The 21,861-nt window shown below is 41.1% G+C and overlaps 1 protein-coding gene across 1 annotated transcript in view; it reads left to right on the forward strand.

The window, feature by feature from the left end:
* CDK5RAP1 (CDK5RAP1 mitochondrial tRNA methylthiotransferase) overlaps positions 1-17,537 on the forward strand; it is a 41,749-nt gene extending 24,212 nt beyond the window's left edge. Inside the window, 2 exon segments of the mRNA XM_007472329.1 lie at positions 12,638-12,778; positions 17,273-17,537. Of these exon segments, the coding sequence (XP_007472391.1) occupies positions 12,638-12,778; positions 17,273-17,353 (222 nt within the window). The 3' untranslated portion in view covers positions 17,354-17,537.
* The last annotated feature ends 4,324 nt before the right edge of the window (positions 17,538-21,861 follow it).

The raw sequence follows: 21,861 nt of genomic DNA on the forward strand, positions 1-21,861 counted from the left end.
TCTTAAGAGTGTTTTGATTTCTTCTTCATTCCTGAAGGATATTTTTGTATTTAGTGAAAGGATTAGTGAAAAGTATTTCTGCTCCACCTTTTTGGAAACACTATTATATGTGTATTTTTAGAAACAATTTTATTGTTTGTTTTCAGTCCTTTTATTTTTTTATTTTTATTTTTTTTGAGGTATGTGGGCCTCTCGCTGTTGTGGCCTCTCCCATTGCGGAGCACAGGCTCCGGACGCGCAGGCTCAGCGGTCATGGCTCACAGGCCCAGCCGCTCCGCGGCATGTGGGATCTTCCCAGACCGGGGCATGAACCCACATCCCCTGCATCGGCAGGCGGACTGTCAACCACTGTGCCACCAGGGAAGCCCCATGTTTTCAGTCCTTTTAAAAATCACACTTTCTTAGAAATGTACTGCGTTTCGGAAGTTTGGGGTTCTGTAGTCTTCTGTGGTCAAGCTTGGGAACCTAGTCATCATTTAGAGCACTAAACAGATGGGATAAGGGGTGAGTTAGGGAACCTAACCTTCTGTGAAGCTGCATGCTTCAGCTATTGAAGAGGAGAGGAAAGAGAGAGATAGGACTCTTTCTGTGACTCCTCACACATCCAGGTTTGAGAAAGGAGAGTCCTGCTCCATGCCTTAGGATATGGCAGTGTCAAAATCAGCAATTGCTTGGTATTTGTGTTTGTTAGGACTCTCTGGTAGTGAGTAACAGTGGGAAACTTGTTCAAGCCATTCAGTCTAAGCCAAAAATAATTCTGTGTTGTATAAGACTTCAGGAGTGTTTTGTGGAGCCCAAAGGCAAGAATACTGCCAGGTGTCTGGAAGGGACTGTACCCAGTCTGGGAAGCCCTTGAGGCTCAGACTTTCTTCTCTCCTCCTCAGACCAGCTTTTCCTGATTCTTCATCTGTGTGGTAGAGTACAGCAGCCCTATAGTTCCTGTGTTTCATGGTGTAGTTCCAGTTTTTCACAGACCAAAGTTGTGTCTTTCAGCTCCAATTCAGATTTCCAGGAGAGGGAGTCTGATCACCTCAGCTTGGGTTAGGAATCTCCCTGTAGTCTGGTCTAGTAGCTGCTGATGGTTGGTGATGCTGAGCTGATGAAATACCTCAAAAGTGTTTGCCTCGATAAATGCTTTGTTATTTAGGGTGTCACTGTGATTCTGGAGACCTGTACATGAACATGTCTATTAGCAATCCACATTTTATCCAGTAGGAATTAGGTCTTATTGTATGCTCAGCTCTCCTCACACAGGGTCTGGTACAGAATAGTGTACCTGTCTTTTGATTGAATGAATAAGTACTCAAAGCTTACTGATTTTTGTCCAACACTTCATCAACCCCACAGAGAGCTCATGGTAATTAAATGAACCAAAACAAGGCTTTTTTTTTTTTTTTTTTAAACACATCCAGCGTAAGCCAGTACTCACCTGGGGCTAGAGAATAAAAGAATTTTTCAAGGTCAGCATTGGAGTCTTCACTTTTTCTTTTCTTCTTTTTTTTCTTTACATCTTTATTGGAGTATAATTGCTTTACAATGGTGTGTTAGTTTCTGCTTTATAACAAAGTGAATCAGTTATACATATACATATGTTTCCATATCTCTTCCCTCTTGGCGTCTCCCTCCCTCCCACCCTCCCTATCCCACCCCTCTAGGTGGTCACGAAGCAGCGAGCTGATCTCCCTGTGCTATGCAGCTGCTTCCCACTAGCTATCTATTTTACGTTTGGTAGTGTATATATGTCCATGCCACTCTCTCACTTTGTCACAGCTTACCCTTCCCCCTCCCCATATCCTCAAGTCCATTCTTCAGTAGGTCTGTGTCTTTATTCCTGTCTTAACCCTAGGTTCTTCATGACTTTTTTTTTTCTTACATTCCATATGTATGTGTTAGCATACGGTATTTGTCTTTCTCTTTCTGACTTACTTCACTCTGTATGACAGACTCTAGGCCCATCCACCTCATTACAAATAGCTCAATTTCGTTTCTTTTTATGGTTGAGTAATATTCCATTGTATATACGTGCCACATCTTCTTTATCCATTCATCCGACGATGGACACTTAGGTTGTTTCCATCTCCAGGCTATTGTAAATAGAGCTGCAATGAATATTTTGGTACATGACCATTTTTGAATTTTGGTTTTCTCAGGGTATATGCCCACTGTTCTCCATAGTGGCTGAACCAATTCACATTCCCACCAGCAGTGCAAGAGTGTTCCCTTTTCTCCACACCCTCTCCAGCATTTATTGTTTCTAGATTTTTTGATGATGGCCATTCTGACTGGTGTGAGATGATATCTCATTGTAGTTTTGATTTGCATTTCTCTAATGATTAATGATGTTGAGCATTCTTTCATGTGTTTGTTGGCAGTCTGTATATCTTCTTTGGAGAAATGTCTATTTAGGTCTTCTGCCCATTTTTGGATTGGGTTGTTTATTTTTTTGTTATTGAGCTGCATGAGCTGCCTGTAAATTTTAGAGATTAATCCTTTGTCAGTTGATTCATTTGCAAATATTTTCTCCCATTCTGAGGGCTGTCTTTTGGTCTTGTTTATGGTTTCCTTTGCTGTGCAAAAGCTTTGAAGTTTCATTAGGTCCCATTTGTTTATTTTTGTTTTTATCTCCATTACTCTAGGAGATGGGTCAAGAAGGATCTTGCTGTGATTTATGTCATAGAGTGTTCTGCCTATGTTTTCCTCTAAGAGTTTGATAGTTTCTGGCCTTACATTTAGGTCTTTAATCCATTTTGAGCTTATTTTTGTGTATGGTGTTAGGGAGTGATCTAATCTCATACTTTTACATGTACCTGTCCAGTTTTCCCAGCACCACTTATTGAAGAGGCTGTCCTTTCTCCACTGTATATTCCTGCCACCTTTATCAAAGATAAGGTGACCATATGTGCATGGGTTTATCTCTGGGCTTTCTATCCTATTCCATTGATCTATCTTTCTGTTTTTGTGCCAGTACCATACTGTCTTGATTACTGTAGCTTTGTAGTATAGTCTGAAGTCAGGCAGCCTGATTCCTCCAGCTCCATTTTTTGTTCTCAAGATTGCTTTGGCTATTCGGGGTCTTTTGTGTTTCCATACAAATTGTGAAATTTTTTGTTCTAGTTCTGTGAAAAATGCCAGTGGTAGTTTGATAGGGATTGCATTGAATCTATAGATTGCTTTGGGTAGTAGAGTCATTTTCACAATGTTGATTCTTCCAATCCAAGAACATGGTATATCTCTCCATCTGTTTGTATCATCTTTAATTTCTTTCATCAGTGTCTTATAATTTTCTGCATACAGGTCTTTTGTCTCCTTAGGTAGGTTTATTCCTAGATATTTTATTCTTTTTGTTGCAATGGTAAATGGGAGTGTTTTCTTGATTTCACTTTCAGATTTTTTCATCATTAGTGTATAAGAATGCAAGAGATTTCTGTGCATTAATTTTGTATCCTGCTAGTTTACCAAATTCTTTGATTAGCTCTAGTAGTTTTCTGGTAGCAGCTTTCAGATTCTCTATGTATAGTACCATGTCATCTGCAAAGAGTGACAGCTTCACTTCTTCTTTTCCAATTTGGATTCTTTTATTTCCTTTTCTTCTCTGGTTGCTGTGGCTAAAACTTCCAAAACTATGTTGAATAAGAGTGGTGAGAGTGGGCAACCTTGTCTTGTTCCTGATCTTAGTGGAAATGCTTTCAGTTTTTCACCATTGAGGACGATGTTGGCTGTGGGTTTGTCATATATGGCCTTTATTATGTTGAGGAAAGTTCCCTCTATGCCTACTTTCTGGAGGGTTTTTATCATAAATGGGTGTTGAATTTTGTCGAAAGCTTTCTCTGCATCTATTGAGATGACCATATGGTTTTTCTCCTTCAGTTTGTTAATATGGTGTATCACATTGATTGATTTGCATATATTGAAGAATCCTTGCATTCCTGGAATAAACCCCACTTGATCATGGTGTATGATCCTTTTAATGTGCTGTTGGATTCTGTTTGCTAGTATTTTGTTGAGGATTTTTGCATCTATGTTCATCAGTGATATTGGCCTGTAGTTTTCTTTCTTTGTGACATCCTTGTCTGGTTTTGGTATCAAGGTGATGGTGGCCTCGTAGAATGAGTTTGGGAGTGTTCCTCCCTCTGCTATATTTTGGAAGAGTTTGAGAAGGATAGGTGTTAGCTCTTCTCTAAATGTTTGATAGAATTCGCCTGTGAAGCCATCTGGTCCTGGGCTTTTGTTTGTTGGAAGATTTTTAATCACAGTTTCAATTTCAGTGCTTGTGATTGGTCTGTTCATATTTTCTATTTCTTCCTGATTCAGTCTTGGCAGTTTGTGCATTTCTAAGAATTTGTCCAGTTCTTCCAGGTTGTCCATTTTATTGGCATATAGCTGCTTGTAGTAATCTCTCATGATCTTTTGTATTTCTGCAGTGTCAGTTGTTACTTCTCCTTTTTCATTTCTAATTCTATTGATTTGAGTCTTCTCCCTTTTTTTGTTGATGAGTCTGGCTAATGGTTTATCAATTTTGTTTATCTTCTCAAAGAACCAGCTTTTAGTTTTACTGATCTTTGCTATTGTTTCCTTCATTTCTTTTTCATTTATTTCTGATCTGATCTTTATGATTTCTTTCCTTCTGCTAACTTTGGGGTTTTTTTGTTCTTCTTTCTGTAATTGCTTTAGGCGCAAGGTTAGGTTGTTTATTTGAGATGTTTCCTGTTTCTAAAGGTAGGATTGTATGGCTATAAACTTCCCTCTTAGAACTGCTTTTGCTGTATCCCATAGGTTTTGGGTCGTCGTGTCTCCATTGTCATTTGTTTCTAGGTATTTTTTGATTTCCTCTTTGATTTCTTCAGTGATCACTTCGTTATTAAGTAGTGTATTGTTTAGCCTCCATGTGTTTGTATTTTTTACAGATCTTTTCCTATAATTGATATCTAGTCTCATGGCGTTGTGGTCGGAAAAGATACTTGATACAATTTCAATTTTCTTAAATTTACCAAGGCTTGATTTGTGACCCAAGATATGATCTATCCTGGAGAATGTTCCATGAGCACTTGAGAAAAATGTGTATTCTGTTGTTTTTGGATGGAGTGTCCTATAAATATCAATTAAGTCCATCTTGTTTAATGTATCATTTAAAGCTTGTGTTTCCTTATTTATTTTCATTTTGGATGATCTGTCCATTGGTGAAAGTGGGGTGTTGAAGTCCCCTACTATGAATGTGTTACTGTCGATTTCCCCTTTTATGGCTGTTAGTTTTTGCCTTATGTATTGAGGTGCTCCTATGTTGGGTGCATAAATATTTACAATTGTTATATCTTCTTCTTGGATCGATCCCTTAATCATTATGTAGTGTCCTTCTTTGTCTCTTCTGATAGTCCTTATTTTAAAGTCTATTTTGTCTGATATGAGAATTGCTACTCCAGCTTTCTTTTGGTTTCCATTTGCATGGAATATCTTTTTCCATCCCCTTACTTTCAGTCTGTATGTGTCTCTAGGTCTGAAGTGGGTCTCTTGTAGACAGCATATATATGGGTCTTGTTTTTGTATCCATTCAGCCAATCTGTGTCTTTTGGTGGGAGCATTTAGTCCATTTACATTTAAGGTAATTATCGATATGTATGTTCCTATTCCCATTTTCTAAATTGTTTTGGGTTCGTTATTATAGGACTTTTCCTTCTTTGTGTTTCTTGCCTAGAGAAGATTCTTTAGCATTTGTTGTAAAGCTGGTTTGGTGGTGCTGAACTCTCTCAGCTTTTGCTTGTCTGTAAAGGTTTTAATTTCTCCATCAAATCTGAATGAGATCCTTGCTGGGTAGAGTAATCTTGGTTGTAGGTTTTTCTCCTTCATCACTTTAAATATGTCCTGCCAGTCCCTTCTGGCTTGAAGAGTTTCTGCTGAAAGATCAGCTGTTAACCTTATGGGGATTCCCTTGTGTGTTATTTGTTGTTTTTCCCTTGCTGCTTTTAATATGTTTTCTTTGTATTTAATTTTTGACAGTTTGATTAATATGTGTCTTGGCGTGCTTCTCCTTGGATTTATCCTGTATGGGAGTCTTTGTGCTTCCTGGACTTGATTAACTATTTCCTTTCCCATATTAGGGAAGTTTTCAACTATAATCTCTTCAAATATTTTCTCAGTCCCTTTCTTTTTCTTTTCTTCTGGAACCCCTATAATTCGAATGTTGGTGCGTTTAATGTTGTCCCAGAGGTCTCTGAGACTGTCCTCAGTTCTTTTCATTCTTTTTTTATTCTGCTATGCAGTAGTTATTTCCACTATTTTATCTTCCAGATCACTTATCCGTTCTTCTTCCTCAGTTATGCTGCTATTGATCCCTTCTAGAGTATTTTTAATTTCATTTATTGTGTTGTTCATCATTGCTTGTTTCATCTTTAGTTCTTCTAGGTCCTTGTTAAATGTTTCTTGCATTTTCTCTATTTCCAAGATTTTGGATCATCTTTACTATCATTATTCTGAATTCTTTTTCAGGTAGACTGCCTATTTCCTCTTCATTTGTTAGGTCTGGTGGGTTTTTATCTTGCTCCTTCATCTGCTGTGTGTTTTTCTGTCTTCTCATTTTGCTTATCTTACTGGGTTTGGGGTCTCCTTTTTGCAGACTGCAGTTTCGTAGTTCCCATTGTTTTTGGTGTCTGTCCCCAGTGGCTAAGGTTGGTTCAGTGGGTTGTGTAGGCTTCCTGGTGGAGGGGACTGGTGCCTGTGTTCCTGTGGATGAGGCTGGATCTTGTCTTTCTGGTGGACAGGTCCACGTCTGGTGGTGTGTTTTGGGGTGTCTGTGGACTTATTATGATTTTAGGCAGCCTCTCTGCTAATGAGTGGGGTTGTGTTCCTGTCTTGCTAGTTGTTTGGCATAGGGTGTCCAGCACTGTAGCTTGCTTGTCGTTGAGTGAAGCTGGGTGATAGTGTTGAGATGGGGATCTCTGGGAGATTTTCGCCGTTTGATATTATGTGGAGCTGGGTAGTCTCTTGTGGACCAGTGTCCTGAAGTTGGCTCTCCCACCTCAGAGGCACAGCACTGATTCCTGGTTGCAGCACCAAGAGCCTTTCATCCACATGGCTCAGAATAAAAGGGAGAAAAAGTAGAAAAAAAGAAAGAAAGAAAGAAAGAGGATAAAATATAATAAAGTAAGGTAAAATAAAATAAAGTTATTAGAATAAAAAATAATAAAAAAACGGATAGAGCCCTAGGACAAATGGTGAAAGCAAAGCTATACAGACAAAATCTCACACAGAAGCATACACATACACATTCACAAAAAGAGGAAAAGGGGAAAAAATAATAAATCTTGCTCTCAAAGTCCACGTCCTCAATTTGGGATGATTTGTTATCTATTCAGGTATTCCACAGATGCAGGGTACATCAAGTTGACTGTGGAGATTTAATCAGCTGCTCCTGAGGCTGCTGGGAGAGATTTCCCTTTCTCTTCTTTCTTCGCACAGCTCCTGGGGTTCAGCTTTGGATTTGGCCCCGCCTCTGCGTGTAGGTCGCCGGAGGGCGTCTGTTCTTTGCTCAGACAGGACGGGGTTAAAGGAGCCGCTGATCTGGGGGCTCTGGCTCACTCAGGCCAGGGGGAAGGAGGGGTATGGAGTGCGGGGCGAGCCTGCGGCGGCAGAGGCCGGCATGACGTTGCACCAGCCTGAGGCGTGCTGTGCGTTTTCCTGTGGAAGTTGTCCCTGGATCCTGGGACCCTGGCAGTGGTGGGCTGCACAGGCTCCCCGGAAGGGAGGTGTGGAGAGTGACCTGTGCTTGCACACGGGCTTCTTGGTGGCGGCAGCAGCAGCAGCCTTAGCGTCTCATGCCCGTCTCTGGGGTCCGCGCTGTTAGCTGCGGCTCGCGCCCGTCTCTGGAGCTCCTTTACGTAGTGCTCTTAATCCCCTCTCCTCGCGCCCAGGAAACAAAGAGGGAAGAAAACGTCTCTTGCCTCTTCGGCAGGTCCAGACTTTTTCCCGGCAGGTCCAGACTTTTTCCCGGACTCCCTCCCGGGTAGCCGTGGTGCACTAAGCCCTTCAGGCTGTGTTCATACCGCCAGTCCTCTCCCTGTGCTCCGAGAAGCCCGAGCCTCAGCTCCCAGCCCCGCCCGCCCCGGCGGGGCAGCAGACAAGCCTCTCGGGCTGGTGAGTGCTGGTCGGCACTGATCCTCTGTGCGGAAATCTCTCCGCTTTGCCCTCTGCACCCCTGTTGCCACGCTCACCTCCGCAGCTCCGAAGCTCCCTGCCTCCACCGCACGCAGTCTCCCCCCGCGAAGGGGCATCTAGTGTGTGGAAACCTTTCCTCCTTTACGGCTCCCTCCCATTGGTGCAGGTTCTGTCCCTATTCTTTTGTCTCTGTTTATTATTTTTTCTTTTGCCCTACCCAGGTACGTGGGGGGAGTTTCTTTCTTGCCTTTTGGGGGGTCTGAGGTCTTCTGCCAGCGTTCAGTAGGTGTTCTGAAGGAGTTGTTCCACGTATAGATGTATTTCTGATGTATCTATGGGGAGGAAGGTGATCTCCACGTCTTACTCTTCCGCCATCTTCCCCCTCTCCCTCCTGCCATCTTTCCCCTCTCCTTGCTTCACTTTTTCTTAGGGGAGACTTTCTTTTCTCCAGTCATGGCCAGTTCATTTATTTCTTTTGGCTGCGCTGGGCGGCATGTGGGATCTTAGTTCCCCAACCAGGGATCGAACCTGTGCCCCTTGCAGTGGAAGCATGGAGTCTTGAGCACTGGACCATCAGGGAAGTCCCATGGCCAGGTTAAAGCACCGGGTTGCTGTATTCAGTATGAGAGAAGATGATAACGTCTGTATACTGAGCATTTACTATGTGCCAGAAACTGTGTACTTTACAGTCATCAGCCCATTGAGTCCCATCACAGTCCTTGGGGGTAATGCTGTTATTACCTCACTTTTGTAGATGAAGAAAGGAGACTCAAGAGAAGTAGGAATAACTTCCCCAAGGTCACACAGCTAGTGTGGCAGAGCCAGAATTTGACCCATATCTGTCTCATTCTGTAGCCTATAAGTACCCCCGCCTTTTCAAATTACGGAGAATCTAAAAAAAAAAAAAAAAAAAAAAGGAATAAAACGCAAAATATGAAAAGCAACAAAACATAAAGTCATTTTAAAATAATGGAAAAATAAAAAAAAAAAAAAAAAAAAAAGGTATAGAGAGGATAGTGAATGCCCACATACCCATTAACCAGCCTCAGCAATTTGTTAATACAGTGTTAATCATGGCTGATCTTATTTCATCTCTGCTGCCTCCACTGAGTTGTTTTGAAGCAAGTACAAGACATATATTATTTTGTCAGTAATTATTTCAGTATATATCTCTAAAAGATGACTCTTTTAAAATAGACATAATGTGACTATCATATTTGAAATAATTGACAGTAGTTTCTTAATATTATCAAATATGTAGTTGATGTTCCAGTTTCCCTCTTTGTCTTATAAATGTTCTTTTATGGTTGGTTCAAATCACGGAACATAAACACTCTCTCTTTTAAAAAATTTATTGTAAAACGATCGCAAACTTGTAGAAAATTAGCAGTATAGTACAAAGAACATTTTTCTTTGAAGCTTTTGAGAGGAAGTTGCCCTGATGCCCCCAATTCCCCAAATACTGCAGTGTGTATTTTGTGCAAACAGGAGCATTCTCCTATACAACTGTAGTACAACCATCAGAATCAGAAAATGAAGCTTGTCAGATTACTACCATCCAGTCCTTAGACCCCCATTTAAATTCTCCACTTGGCTCAGAACTGTCATTTATAAGAAAAAGATTTAGTTTAGTATTACATGTTGTGTTAGTTGTCATTTTGTTACTTTTTAGAAATTTGATGTGTCTTGGCATGGCTTTCTTTGTGTTTTGTTTGGGATATGTTGAGGCTACTTAGTTTGTGAGTTTATAATTTTCATCAAATTTGGAAAATTTTCATTTACTATTCTTCAGATATTTTTTCTGTACTCCTCCTTCCTGCCACTCGTCGCCTGCCCCCTGTTTCTTCTCTCCTTTTCCAGTCACCTATATGTCCAACCACTTGATATTGTGTCATAGGACACTGAGGCTGTTCAGTTTTTTTTCTCTTTTTTATATCTGTGCTTCATTTTAAATAGTTTCTATATTTCTGTCTTCAGGTTCATTATTCTTTTCTTTGGCAGTGTCTCATTTGCTATTATGTATTGAATTAAAAATTTTAGATCATATATTTTTCATCTCTGTAAGTTATATTTGGTTTTTAAAAAATATCTTCTGCTTCTCTTCTGTGTTCTTGTTTTCTTTTGAAACTTAGTATTTGAGCCTAATTATAATAGCTGGTTTAATATCTTTGTGATAATTCCATCACTGCTATCATTTCTAGGTCTGTTTCTATTGACTGACTTTTTTTTCTGTGTGGTATGCGGGCCTCACACTGTTGTGGCCTCTCCCATCGTGGAGCACAGGCTCCGGACGTGCAGGCTCAGCAGCCATGGCTCATGGGCCTAGCCGCTCCGTGGCATGTAGGATCTTCCTGGACCGGGGCACGAATCTGTGTCCCCTGCATCGGCAGGTGGACTCTCAACCACTGTGCCACCAGGGAAGCCCCTATTGACTGACTTTTCTCTTGATTATGAGTCACATTTTTCTGCTTCTGGGCATATCTGGTGATTTTTGATTGGATGTTGGACATCATGTTGTCAGATATTATCTTTGAGTGTCTGGGTTTTGTGTTGGGCTTTGTTCTGATAAGCAGTTTTGTTACTTGCAGTTTGTAGTTTTGTTTGATCCTTTCAAGGTTTTTTTTTTTTTTTAATTGGAGTATAGTTGCTTTACAATGTTGTTAGTTTCTGTTGTACAACAAAGTGAATCAGCTATATGTATACATATATCCTCTCCCTCTTGGACTTCTCTCCTACCGCCCACCCCTATCCCACCCATCTAGGTCATCACAGAGCACTGAGCTGAGCTCCCTGTGCTATACAGCAGGTTCCCACTAGCTATCTGTTTTACACATGGTAGTGTATATATCAATCCTAATCTCCCAATTCATCTCACCCTCCCCTTCCCCCCTGTGTCCACATGTCCATTCTCTATGTCTGCCTCTCTGTTCCTGCCCTGCAGATAGGTTCATCTGTACCATTTTTCTAGATTCCACACGTCACACCGGTCAGAATGGCCATCAAGTCTTGTTTTTAATCTTTGCTAGAAAAGATTTTTTATTCTAGGGATAGTTTAGCCTTAGTACTACTTATGGCTCTTCTAGAGTCGTTACTGCATGTCCCAAGGAATCAGTGAGGACTATTTGGTGGTAGGTCAGATATTTCCCAGCCCTTTGTGAGATCTGGGAGCTAACCAGCTGGCAGTTCCCAGGTTACTTTCTTTGTCTGACATCATGGATTTTTGCTCCACACAGGGATGTATTATTATTCAGCAAAGACTCAGAGGGCCGCTATGCACATTTCTACAGCTCTTTTTCTGCTTAGCTCCCTCCTCTCTCGAACTTGCTCCACAATTTCCAGCTATTGCAGGCTCCCTGGACTTTGATCCAACTTTCCTCAATTCAGAGAGAACCACCATGCTCTGCCTTGAGATCTCCCTCCCTGCTTTGCATTCTCTGGTCTGGCACATGTCTTCTGGTAGAATGCAGGGGTGATTGAAGGGCTCACCCCATTTGTTTTCCTTCTCTTGGGGATCATAGTTTTGCAGATCTGTTGTCCAATATCTGAAAATAGGTGTCTCATATATTTTGTCCAGTTTCCTGGTTATTTAAGGCCTGAGGATAAATTTGGTTTTTGTCACTTCATCATGATTGGAGGAGAAAGACTTGGGTATGTTCTGGAAGATAATACCATCATACTGGTTTTAGTATTCTCCTGGCCCAGTCTTTTGCATGTTGTGATGGAGACTCTGGCTTCCAGTCTGCCCATTCACTGGGACAAGTAACCCAGGCCAGACAACCCCAGAACATTCCTGAGTGATTACTATGAGACTCTGTGAAGTGAGAGTCCTTTTGCCAAGTGTATCACCCCTATGTCCTTGGCATCAGGCCTTTTGGAGGTCCATTCCTGCAAAAGGTAATTTTGTAATCAAAGACTCGTTGATTGAATCATATATTGTCAGAAAATTTTATTGAGCTCCTGTTGTGTGCTATTTACTGCCCTTGTTGGTGAAGCAACAGTAAAGCACTTAGTCTTGTGATTCTTTGGTTAAGAAATGCTCTATGGGGACTTCCCTGGTGGCACAGTGGTTAAGAATCTGCCTGCCAATGCAGGGGACATTGGTTCGAGCCCTGGTCTGGGAAGATCCCACATGCTGTGGGGCAGCTAAGCCCGTGCACCACAACTACTCAGCCTGCACTCTAGAGCCTGTGAGCCACAACTACTGAAGCCCCGTGCTCCTAGAGCCCGTGCTCTGCAGCAAGAGAAGCCACCGCAATGAGAAGCCCACTGCAACGAAGAGTAGCCCCCACTTGCCGCAACTAGAGAAAGCCCGCATGTAGCAGCAAAGACCCAATGCAGCCAAAAATAACTAAATAATTAAAAAAAAAAGAGGTGCCATACTTAAAAAAAAAAAAAAAAGAAATGCTCTATGGGTCAGACCCCTGGGGATCTGAGACAGACCAAGAACTGATGACCGTGACAGACTCATAACCTCTCCTCTGTTCTTTTGCAGCTCAGTAAACGCTCTGCCACTGACCTGTCTGGCCGGAATGATGGAAACCTTAAGGTGATCTTTCCTGATGTAGAGATGGAGGATGTCACTAACTCTGGGCTCAGGGTCCAAGCCCAGCCTGGGGACTATGTGCTGGTGAAGGTAAGGTATCCTTTTGCACTGTTGACTTGCACTGTGAAGTGGGTATTGGATTGGATAATTTGGGGGAATGAAATTTTTTTCTGGAGAAATTCTTTAGTAAAATAAAAATCTCTTCTCAACCTGACCAATGGAAGGGCACTTGAATTGAATTTTAGACTGCTCCAAACTAGGCTTTCTGTTTTTCTTCTCTCCTGCCCTGAAAGGGTTCTTTGTGGGAATTTGGTGAGGTTGGAATACATAGTGGCAAGTAGTTTCCTGCTGCAGAGAGGCCAGGAACTGTAAGTGATTTTAAGTGAGTTGATAGTTCTCTCTGTCAGAGATCAGCATGCCCTTCAAGGTCTCTGATGCTCCAGGCATCCCTAACTTACATGTGCTCCAGTTTCCTGCATCCCTTCCTTGGACTAATAGGTCTAGTTGAATGGCTGTGGGATTTTCCCTTTCTCCCTCTCCCCATTTCACTGAGGATATTCCTCCTTTCTTCCCTCCTTCATGAGTTTCTTCCTTCTTCTTTTTCTTCCTACACTACCACAGGTCTGCTACTGCCATCTTCCTTTTTTTCCTCATGTCCACTTTGCCCCAGAGCCAGAGACTGGCAGGACACGTACTGATGAGGTGGGCAGGAGTCAGACCACTTTTCCAACACTGAGCTTTGAAGCATCTACAAAAGAGAGAGGTGGCGAGAGGGTGATGCTTCTGCTGATGTTGTTCAGTGTTATGTCCTCCACCCTGTTCCTTAGTGCCTTACCCTCTCCTCTGCTTTCTGTCCTTGCTCTTCATCACCTCCCTCTGGAGTCATGGGAGCCATGATTCATGGTGTGCAGCTGAGGGAGGCTCATTCCCCTGGCATGTAACTTCTGTAGATTGGCCTGGAAATTTTACCAGCGCTCAGAACTTTTCTGTTCTGTCCATCTAACAAAAACAATGATTTTTCAGGTTGGGGACTTGATGATCCCATTCCTTTCTGGCCTTGTCCTGACTGGGGATTGTCTTACTTTCAGCATTACCTAGATATTTCCTAAATGGAGTAATTCCTACTAGGCAACAACATGATTGATCTGGAAACAGTCTCTCATAGGCTTTTCTACTTGTTCACTCTTTCTTTTTGACACTGTCTTGTTTTCTTCTTTGTCTTCTGAATGTTTGCTTCTTTGATTTTCAGTTGCTTTTTCATACCTCTTCCTATTCTCTTTCTACTATAGATAAGGGTTATTTGCAAGATGAGATTGGTGGTATGGGTTGTAATGTTAGTATGATATTCTTTTGTAAAATGGAAAAATTCCATTTGTCAAAAAAGTTAGAAAGGTGATACTTGGGACTCTTTTTGTTCCGATACTTATGTTACTTGGGACTCTTTTTTTGTTCTGAAGTGATATAAACCCCACAAGTGAGATTTAGTGAAAGGATCAGAATGAAGGAGAAGATGTGGAACCAGGGGTCTGTTGGATCTTTCTGTCACTTTTCTCATCTTTCTCTACTTAGAGTCCCCAGGCTGTGCTAGAACCATTTCCTCATAAATTTCATTTTCTTGTCTCCCTTTCTTCTATGGTGCTTATTTGGCTAAACTCCAGCCTTGGTGAAAGTGGTTATCTGCTTACTCTGCAGCCGCACCCTAGCAGCTGAACATTGTTGGGGAAGAGCACACAGTTAATCTCTGTTACATAGATTAGGTCAGATGATAGGGATTGAAAACTCAAAATACGGAGGCTTAAATAAGGTAGGAGTTCTCTTTGTCATAAAAATCTAGATATAGAAGGTCCAGGACTGGCGATTGTGATGGCTCCATGATCACCAAGTGTCTAGGCTCCTTCTATCTTTTGCTCTGCTGTGTGTGGCCTCCATTCTCAAGGTTACCTTATGATTCAAGATGGCTGTTCGGGCAGCCATGTCCTAGCTAGTAGCAAGCAGGAAGAAGGCTTGCCCTCTTCCTTTTAGGACAGTTTGCAGAAGTTGCACATACTATTTCCACCGTGGTAACATACCACGCCAGGCTGCAAAGAAGCTGAGAAGTGTGGTCTTCTTTCTGAATGACGATGTGCCCAGTTAAAATTTGGGAGTTCTGAGGAGTAACTGAGGAAGAACAGGAGAACTGTTGGGGGACAAATAACAGTCTCTTCACATAAACCAACTGCACTCAGTTCACATTCATGCCATAAAACTCAAATGAATGGCGCTGAAATCCTAATCCTACTGTATTTCCCCAGTAAAGTAACTTTTCCACTCTCAATCTCCCTAAATCTTTGCTCACTTGTCTAAATCCTAGTCTCAGCTGATGTCTTTGCCTCATATTTCATAGAGAAAATCGATACAATCAGGTGAAATCTCATTGTCTCATCATTATTTCCACCAGCTCACTCACATCTCCACCTGTCCACGCTATCTGCTCATGTGGGACTGTGTAGGAAGTGTCTGCGTCTTCTGTCACGCTGCTCCTTGTGCTTTTTGCTTCCATCCATTCACTTCCTCTCCAGATTTGCATTTGTCTCCTTTCTTTCTTGCATCCTAAACTTAATGTGGCCAAAATAGAAAGAATTCTTCCCACTTCCCTGCAGTTTTCTTCTTTTCAAGCCTCCTCCATCTCAGCAAGTGGCACCACTCAGTTGCTCAAACCAAAAATATAGGAATCATCCTAGATACTTACTTTCCTGTACTCCCCATCAGTAGTTCATCTGTTTCAGCTCTACCTGTGGAATGTATCTTGGACCTGACTGTTTCTTTCCTTCTCTAAGCCATCATCATTTCTTGGTTGGGAGATTAGAGCAGCCTCCTCACGGGTTTTCTGTTTCTATATTTTGAAAACGAATTATTTACTGAAGCATATCATAAATGTAGAAAATTGCTCACAAGTGTACTACTTGATGAATCATCACAAAGTAACCCTACCCATGTGAATACCACCTGAATTAAGAAACAAAATATTTTCAGATCTCCCCAAACCCCTGTCATCCTACCAGTTACTCTTTTGCCCTGCATCCTAATTTCTAATACCATAGTTCAGTTTTGCTTGTTTTTGATATAAAATTGAATCATACAGTGTGTATACATATATATATATATATATATGTATATATATATATATATATACTTCTTTATTGGAGTGTAATTGCTCTAATATGGTGTATGTTTTTGATGCATGGATATTGTGCAATTCATCCATGATTATATTTATCCATATTATATGAATATACCACAATTTATGTATTGGCCATTTTGGTTGTTTCCAGTTTGGAGCTATTATGAATAGAATTGCTACGACTATGCCTGTGTTTTAGTGCAAGTATATATTTATTTCTATAGGGTGTATGGTTTGGAATTGCTGTGTAACAGGGTGTGTATAATAGAAATAGCCAAAATGGTTGTACCAGTTTACACTCCCACCAACAGTACCTGAGAATTTCAGAGGCTTCATATTCCTGTTTCCATTCTTGCCCTCCTCTAGTCGTTCTGCCCCATAGCAGTCAGTGTGACCTTTCTAAATCAGATCACTTACTCATCTGCTTAAGTCCCACAGTGGTTTCTCATTGGAGCCAGCATAAAATGCAAGGTGTCCATGGCCTTTTGTGATCTTCCCCAGCTACCTTTCCAACCTCATATCCCCTGTACTCTTTTTATTCTCTTTCCTCTAGTCTTGGTGACCTCCTTTTTGCCCCTCAGACCTAGTTCTAGTGTCAGGGACTGTGCACATGCTGTGTTGCTTAGGAGGCTCTTGATTTTTGCCTGGCTGCCTTCTTTTAAACCTTGAGGTTCTCTTAAATGTCATCTCCTTGAGAGGCCCACTGTAGTGCTGAAAGCAGCCTCCCTCTGCCTTGCTTTTTTCACTGTTTACATTAGCCCATTTTATCTTCATAACACTTTTTAGTGCCTGAAATAATTTTCGTTTGTTTATATATTGTCTGTCTTCTCTTGAAAGCTCTTTTGAGGGTAGGAAAAACATGTTTTGTTCTTCTTGATATCTCTAGCACGTAGGACAATTCCTAGAACACAATAAGCACTAAATAAATATTTACTAATGGACTGACTCATTCTTATGGTCAGAAATGAGGCCCCTGGTAATTTTGGGGGTTACATGCTTTCAGCTCTCAATTAGAGAAAAAAGAGAGCCTTTCTCACCAAATATTGGCCATACATATCTTAAGGAGGAATTTGACTGGTACAGCCTGGATCACAGCTTACCTCTGGGATTAGGAGGGGCAGGGTCTGTGATAGGCAGCTCACACCTGAACCTTATGGTTGCCTCTGGGGAGAAGCTATCTCCCAAGAGAAAAGGGAGAAGTGGTTATTTGGGAATGACCAATTTTGGACTTCTTAACTTATATGCATTAGCATTGTATCAAACATCTCTTCCTCTAAGGATTGGGGGTACAGAGGAACCATGCAGTCTCTGCTGGCCTGTTATCTCCATTAGATTCCTTTTGGTGGCCTCTCCTCTAGATGATGCACATTAAGTCCCTGTAGTTCAGTCCTGGTTACCTTGCCTTCTGACTGGTTTTCTTTCAGATCACCTCAGCCAGCTCTCAGACACTTAAGGGACATGTTCTCTGCAGGACCACTCTGAAGGACTCTGCAGCATATTGCTGACCTGAGTGGTTGGCCTCTCATTCCTTCCCAGCAGGAAGAGAGATATGACTGGTCACTAATGAAAGAGGTAACGAAGCTTTGGAGACAAGCTGTAAGTGGTGAAGCAAGTTTCTATGAAATGGAAAATGCATTTCTTTGCTCCTTTGTGAACAGCTTTTACAGTCATTAAATTTACCTAAACTAAAATGGTCCCTTTTTATCTACTTTTACTTCATTTTTGCCTTGGTTAGTGTCTCTGAGATTTTCCCTATAGTTTCTGGATTAAGTGTTTCCCAACCCGATTTCTACTGTGGACACCAGAAAACCTCTCTGGTTTTCTCCCATGTACACTAGGAATTAGAGACTGAGGGGGAGGCGAAGGTGGAGAGAACCATTTGCTTAGCAAAAACTGCCCTAGATCTTTCTAACATTTTTGTTTGATAACATAGACTTAGCTGCCTGTCTCCTCACTTTATTCTCATATTTTACCTGAGAAATTCCCTCATGAACCCCTTTTTTAGCCTGTCAGTTCATTCTTTTTTTTTTTTTTTTTTTTTTTTGTGGTACCCGGGCTTCTCACTGTTACGGCCCCTCCCGCTGCAGGGCACAGGCTCCGGACACGCAGGCTCAGTGGCCATGGCTCACGGGCCCAGCCACTCTGCGGCATGTGGGATCTTCCTGGACTGGGGCACGAACCCGTGTCCCCCACATTGGCAGGCGGACTCAACCACTGCGCCACCAGGGAAGCCCCTGTCAGTTCATTCTTTACCTTCAGGTCTGACAGCACTTGGAGTTAGAAAGCATCATTACCTTATAGTAGACTCTGAGGAGTCGTTTTTGGCCCATTCACTACCAAGATTATGTCATTCTGTGGGGATCATGAAAAAAAAATCCAGAAGATGGTAGTGTAGAATATTTGGAGTCAGAAGGAGTTTCGTTGAATTCTCCACTCCATTGCTTCAGAGTTGTGTGAACTTGAGTAGTTACTTTATTATTCTTGTGTGCCTTGATTTTCTCTTGTGACATGGGGATAATAATAAAATGCTTATCTCATATAGAGTTCAGTGAGATTATACTTGTAAAGAATTTAGCATTGTCTATGGAACATAGTAAAATCTTTTTTTTTTTTTTTAGTTTATTTACTTTATTTATTTTTGGCTGTGTTGGGCCCTCGTTGCTGTGCATGGGCTTTCTCTAGTTGTGGCGAGTGGGGGCTACTCTTCGTTGCGGTGCGTGGGCTTGCAGTAGCTTCTCTTGTTGCGGAGAACGGGCTCTAGGCGCACGGGCTTCAGTAGTTGTGGCTCGTGGACTCTAGAGCTCAGGCTCCGTAGTTGTGGCGCATGGGCTTAGTTGCTCTGTGGCATGAGGGATCTTCCCAGACCAGGGCTCGAACCCATGTCCCCTGCATTGGCAGGTGGATTCTTAACAACTGCACCACCAGGGAAGCCCCCATAGTAAAATCTTAACAAATGAGAGTGATCATTGAAAGATTTTGCTTCTAAAACAGACTGTGTATATTAGGATATGCTGAGGCTTTTATTGTGTGTCTGGCTATGATCTCCTTTTGACCCCTTCCACTGACCTGCATGGTAGCCTTTGGGAATCCCAGGCTAGGAGCATCTTTCTCACCTGTTGGTATGGCTTGAAGGGGTTGATTTCTGCCCTCAAGATCCATTTTCTACTCAAGAAACGTTTGTTATGGCTCTTCACCTCAGTTCTTCATTCAAAATACGTGAAAAATTCTTTTTTTGGAAATTTTATTTTACTTTTTTTTTTTTTTTTTTTTTTGTGGTATGCGGGCCTCTCACTGTTGTGGCCTCTCCCGTTGCGGAGCACAGGCTCCGGATGCGCAGGCTCAGCGGCCATGGCTCACAGGCCCAGCCGCTCTGCGGCATGTGGGATCTTCCTGGACTGGGGCACGAACCCGCGTCTCCTGCATTGGCAGGCGGACTCTCAACCACTGCGCCACCAGGGAAGCTCCTTATTTTACTTTTCATGAAAAAGTGAAACATACATGTGGTAAATAATTCAAACAATGCAGTAGGTATCTGTAATTGGTCCGTTTCCTTCCCATCACTTTTTTCTAATCCCCTAGTTCCTTTTTAAAAAGCCAGCACTTGGGACTTCCCTGGTGGTCCAGTGGTTAAGACTCCACGCTTCCACTGCAGGGGACACGGATTTGATCCTTGGTTGGAACTAAGAGCCCACATGCTGCAGGATGTGGCCAAAAAAAAAAAAAATGCCAGCACGTTTATCATTTTCTAATATGTCTTTTCAGATATAGTCTCTGTATATGTGGTGTTTAGTGTGTGTAATTGTTTCATACAAATGGTTATACACCATGTACACTACTAACAGCTTTATTGAAGTATGTGTAATTGACATACAACTGATATGCACACATTTCAAGTGTATAGTTTGGTAAGTTTTGACCTATGTATATAACCATGTATAAACCATCACCAAATCAAAATAGCGAATATATTCATCACCCCTGAAATTTTTCTCATCTCCCTTTGTAATCCCTTTCGCCTCTGATCCCCCATCCCCAAGCTACCATGGATTTTTCTGTCATGCCTTTTGACATGTTGTGTTTAATACTTCCCAATTTCCCTTTTGATATTTTTCTTTGACCAATGGGTTATTTAGAACTGGGTTATTTAGCTTCTACATGTTTGGGGATTTTCCTGAGATCTTTGTGTTAGGTTTCTAATTTAATTACGTTGTGGTCAGAGAACATACTTTATATGACTTTAATCATTTGAATTTTATTGAGACTTGTTTAATGGCTCAGAGTATGATCTGTCTTTGTAAATGTTTGGTGTACACTGGAGAAGAATATGTATTCTGCTGTTGTTGGGTGTAGTGTTCTGTAAATGTCAGTCAGTTCACATTAAACCTATAATATCCTTGCCTACTATCTATCAAGTTCTATCAGGTATTGAGAGAGGGGTATTGAAATTTTTGAAAATAATTATGGATTTGTCTCTTTCCCTCTTGCAGCTCTACCATGTTTTGCTTCATGTATTTTGAAGCTATGTTAATACATGAATAAACATTTAGGATTTTTATGTTCCCTTGATAATTGATTCCTTTATCAACATGAAATGACCTTCTTTACCCCTGGTAATATTTTTTGCTTTGAAATCCACATTGTCTAACGTTACTATAATCCTATATAGCCACTTTGACTGATTCCTTCTCCCTTTTTGTTGAGATGTAATTCACCTACCATTAATTTCACCATTTTAAAGTATGCGGTTCAGTGTTTTTTAGTAAATTGATGAGGTTATGCAACCATTACCACTGTCTAATTCCAGAACATTTTCATCTCTCCAAAAAGAAACCCCATGCCTGTTAGTCGTCAGTTCTCATTTTCCGTTCCCCCCAATATCCCTTGGCAAACACTATTATCCTTTCTGTCTCTATGGATTTGCCTATTCTGGACATTTTATTAATATTTAAATGTAATAATACAATATGTGGCCTTTGTGTCTGGTTTCTTTCACTAAACATAGTGTTTTCAAGGTTCATCCATGTTGTGTAATGTGTTAGTCCTTCATTCCTTCTTTTATCGTTGAATAATGTCAATCAGTGGTAATACTCCATGTTAATAGAATGTATTGATTACTAATTCAGTCTCCTTACTAGTTATAGATCTGTTTATATTTTCCATTTCTTTTTGAGTCAAATTTGGTAGGTTGTGTATTTCTAGCAATTTGTCCATTTCAACCAGGTTATCTAATTTATTGGCATAAATTGTTCATAGTATTTTTTTTATAATCCTTTTTATTTCTTTTGCTTGCTTTGGGTTTAGTTTGCTCTTCTTTCTCTAGTGCTTATGGTGGCAGGTAGGTTATTGATTCAAAATCTTCTTTTTCTTTTAAAAATAGACTTTGTTCTTCGAGAGTGGTTTTAGGTTTACAGCAAAATAACAAGAAAGCACAGAGCATTCCCATATACCTCCTGCCTTGTGCCCATGTACAACCTCTCTCACTAGCAACATCCCACGCCAGTGTGGTACATTTGTTACAATTGATGAACCTACGTTGACTTACCTTTATCATCCAAAGTCCATAGTTTACACTAAGGTTCTCGCTTGATGTTATACATTCTGTGGGGTTTTACAAATTTATAAACTTGTATCCATCATTATAGTATCATACTGAATAGTTTCCTTGCTCTAAAATTCTTCTTTTCATCCCTCCCTCCTGCCAGCCTCTGGCAATCACTGAATTCTCTACTGTCTCCATAATTTTGCCTTTTCCAGAATATTATATAGTTGGAATCATACATTTTGTGGCCTTTTCAGATTGGCTTCTTTCAGTTAGTAATATGCATTTAAAGTTCCTCCATATCTTTTCATGGCTTTATAGCTCATTTCTTTTTAGTGCTGAATATTATTCCATTGTATGGATATACTAAACTGGTTAAATATATTTATTCATTCACCTAATGAAGGTCATCTTGGTTGCTTCCAAGTTTTGGCAGTTATGAATAAAGCTGCCATAAAACATCTGTGACAAATA

Source organism: Lipotes vexillifer, unplaced genomic scaffold (assembly GCF_000442215.2).
Source record: "Lipotes vexillifer unplaced genomic scaffold, Lipotes_vexillifer_v1.1 scaffold75, whole genome shotgun sequence".
Taxonomy (NCBI): Eukaryota; Metazoa; Chordata; class Mammalia; order Artiodactyla; family Lipotidae; genus Lipotes; species Lipotes vexillifer.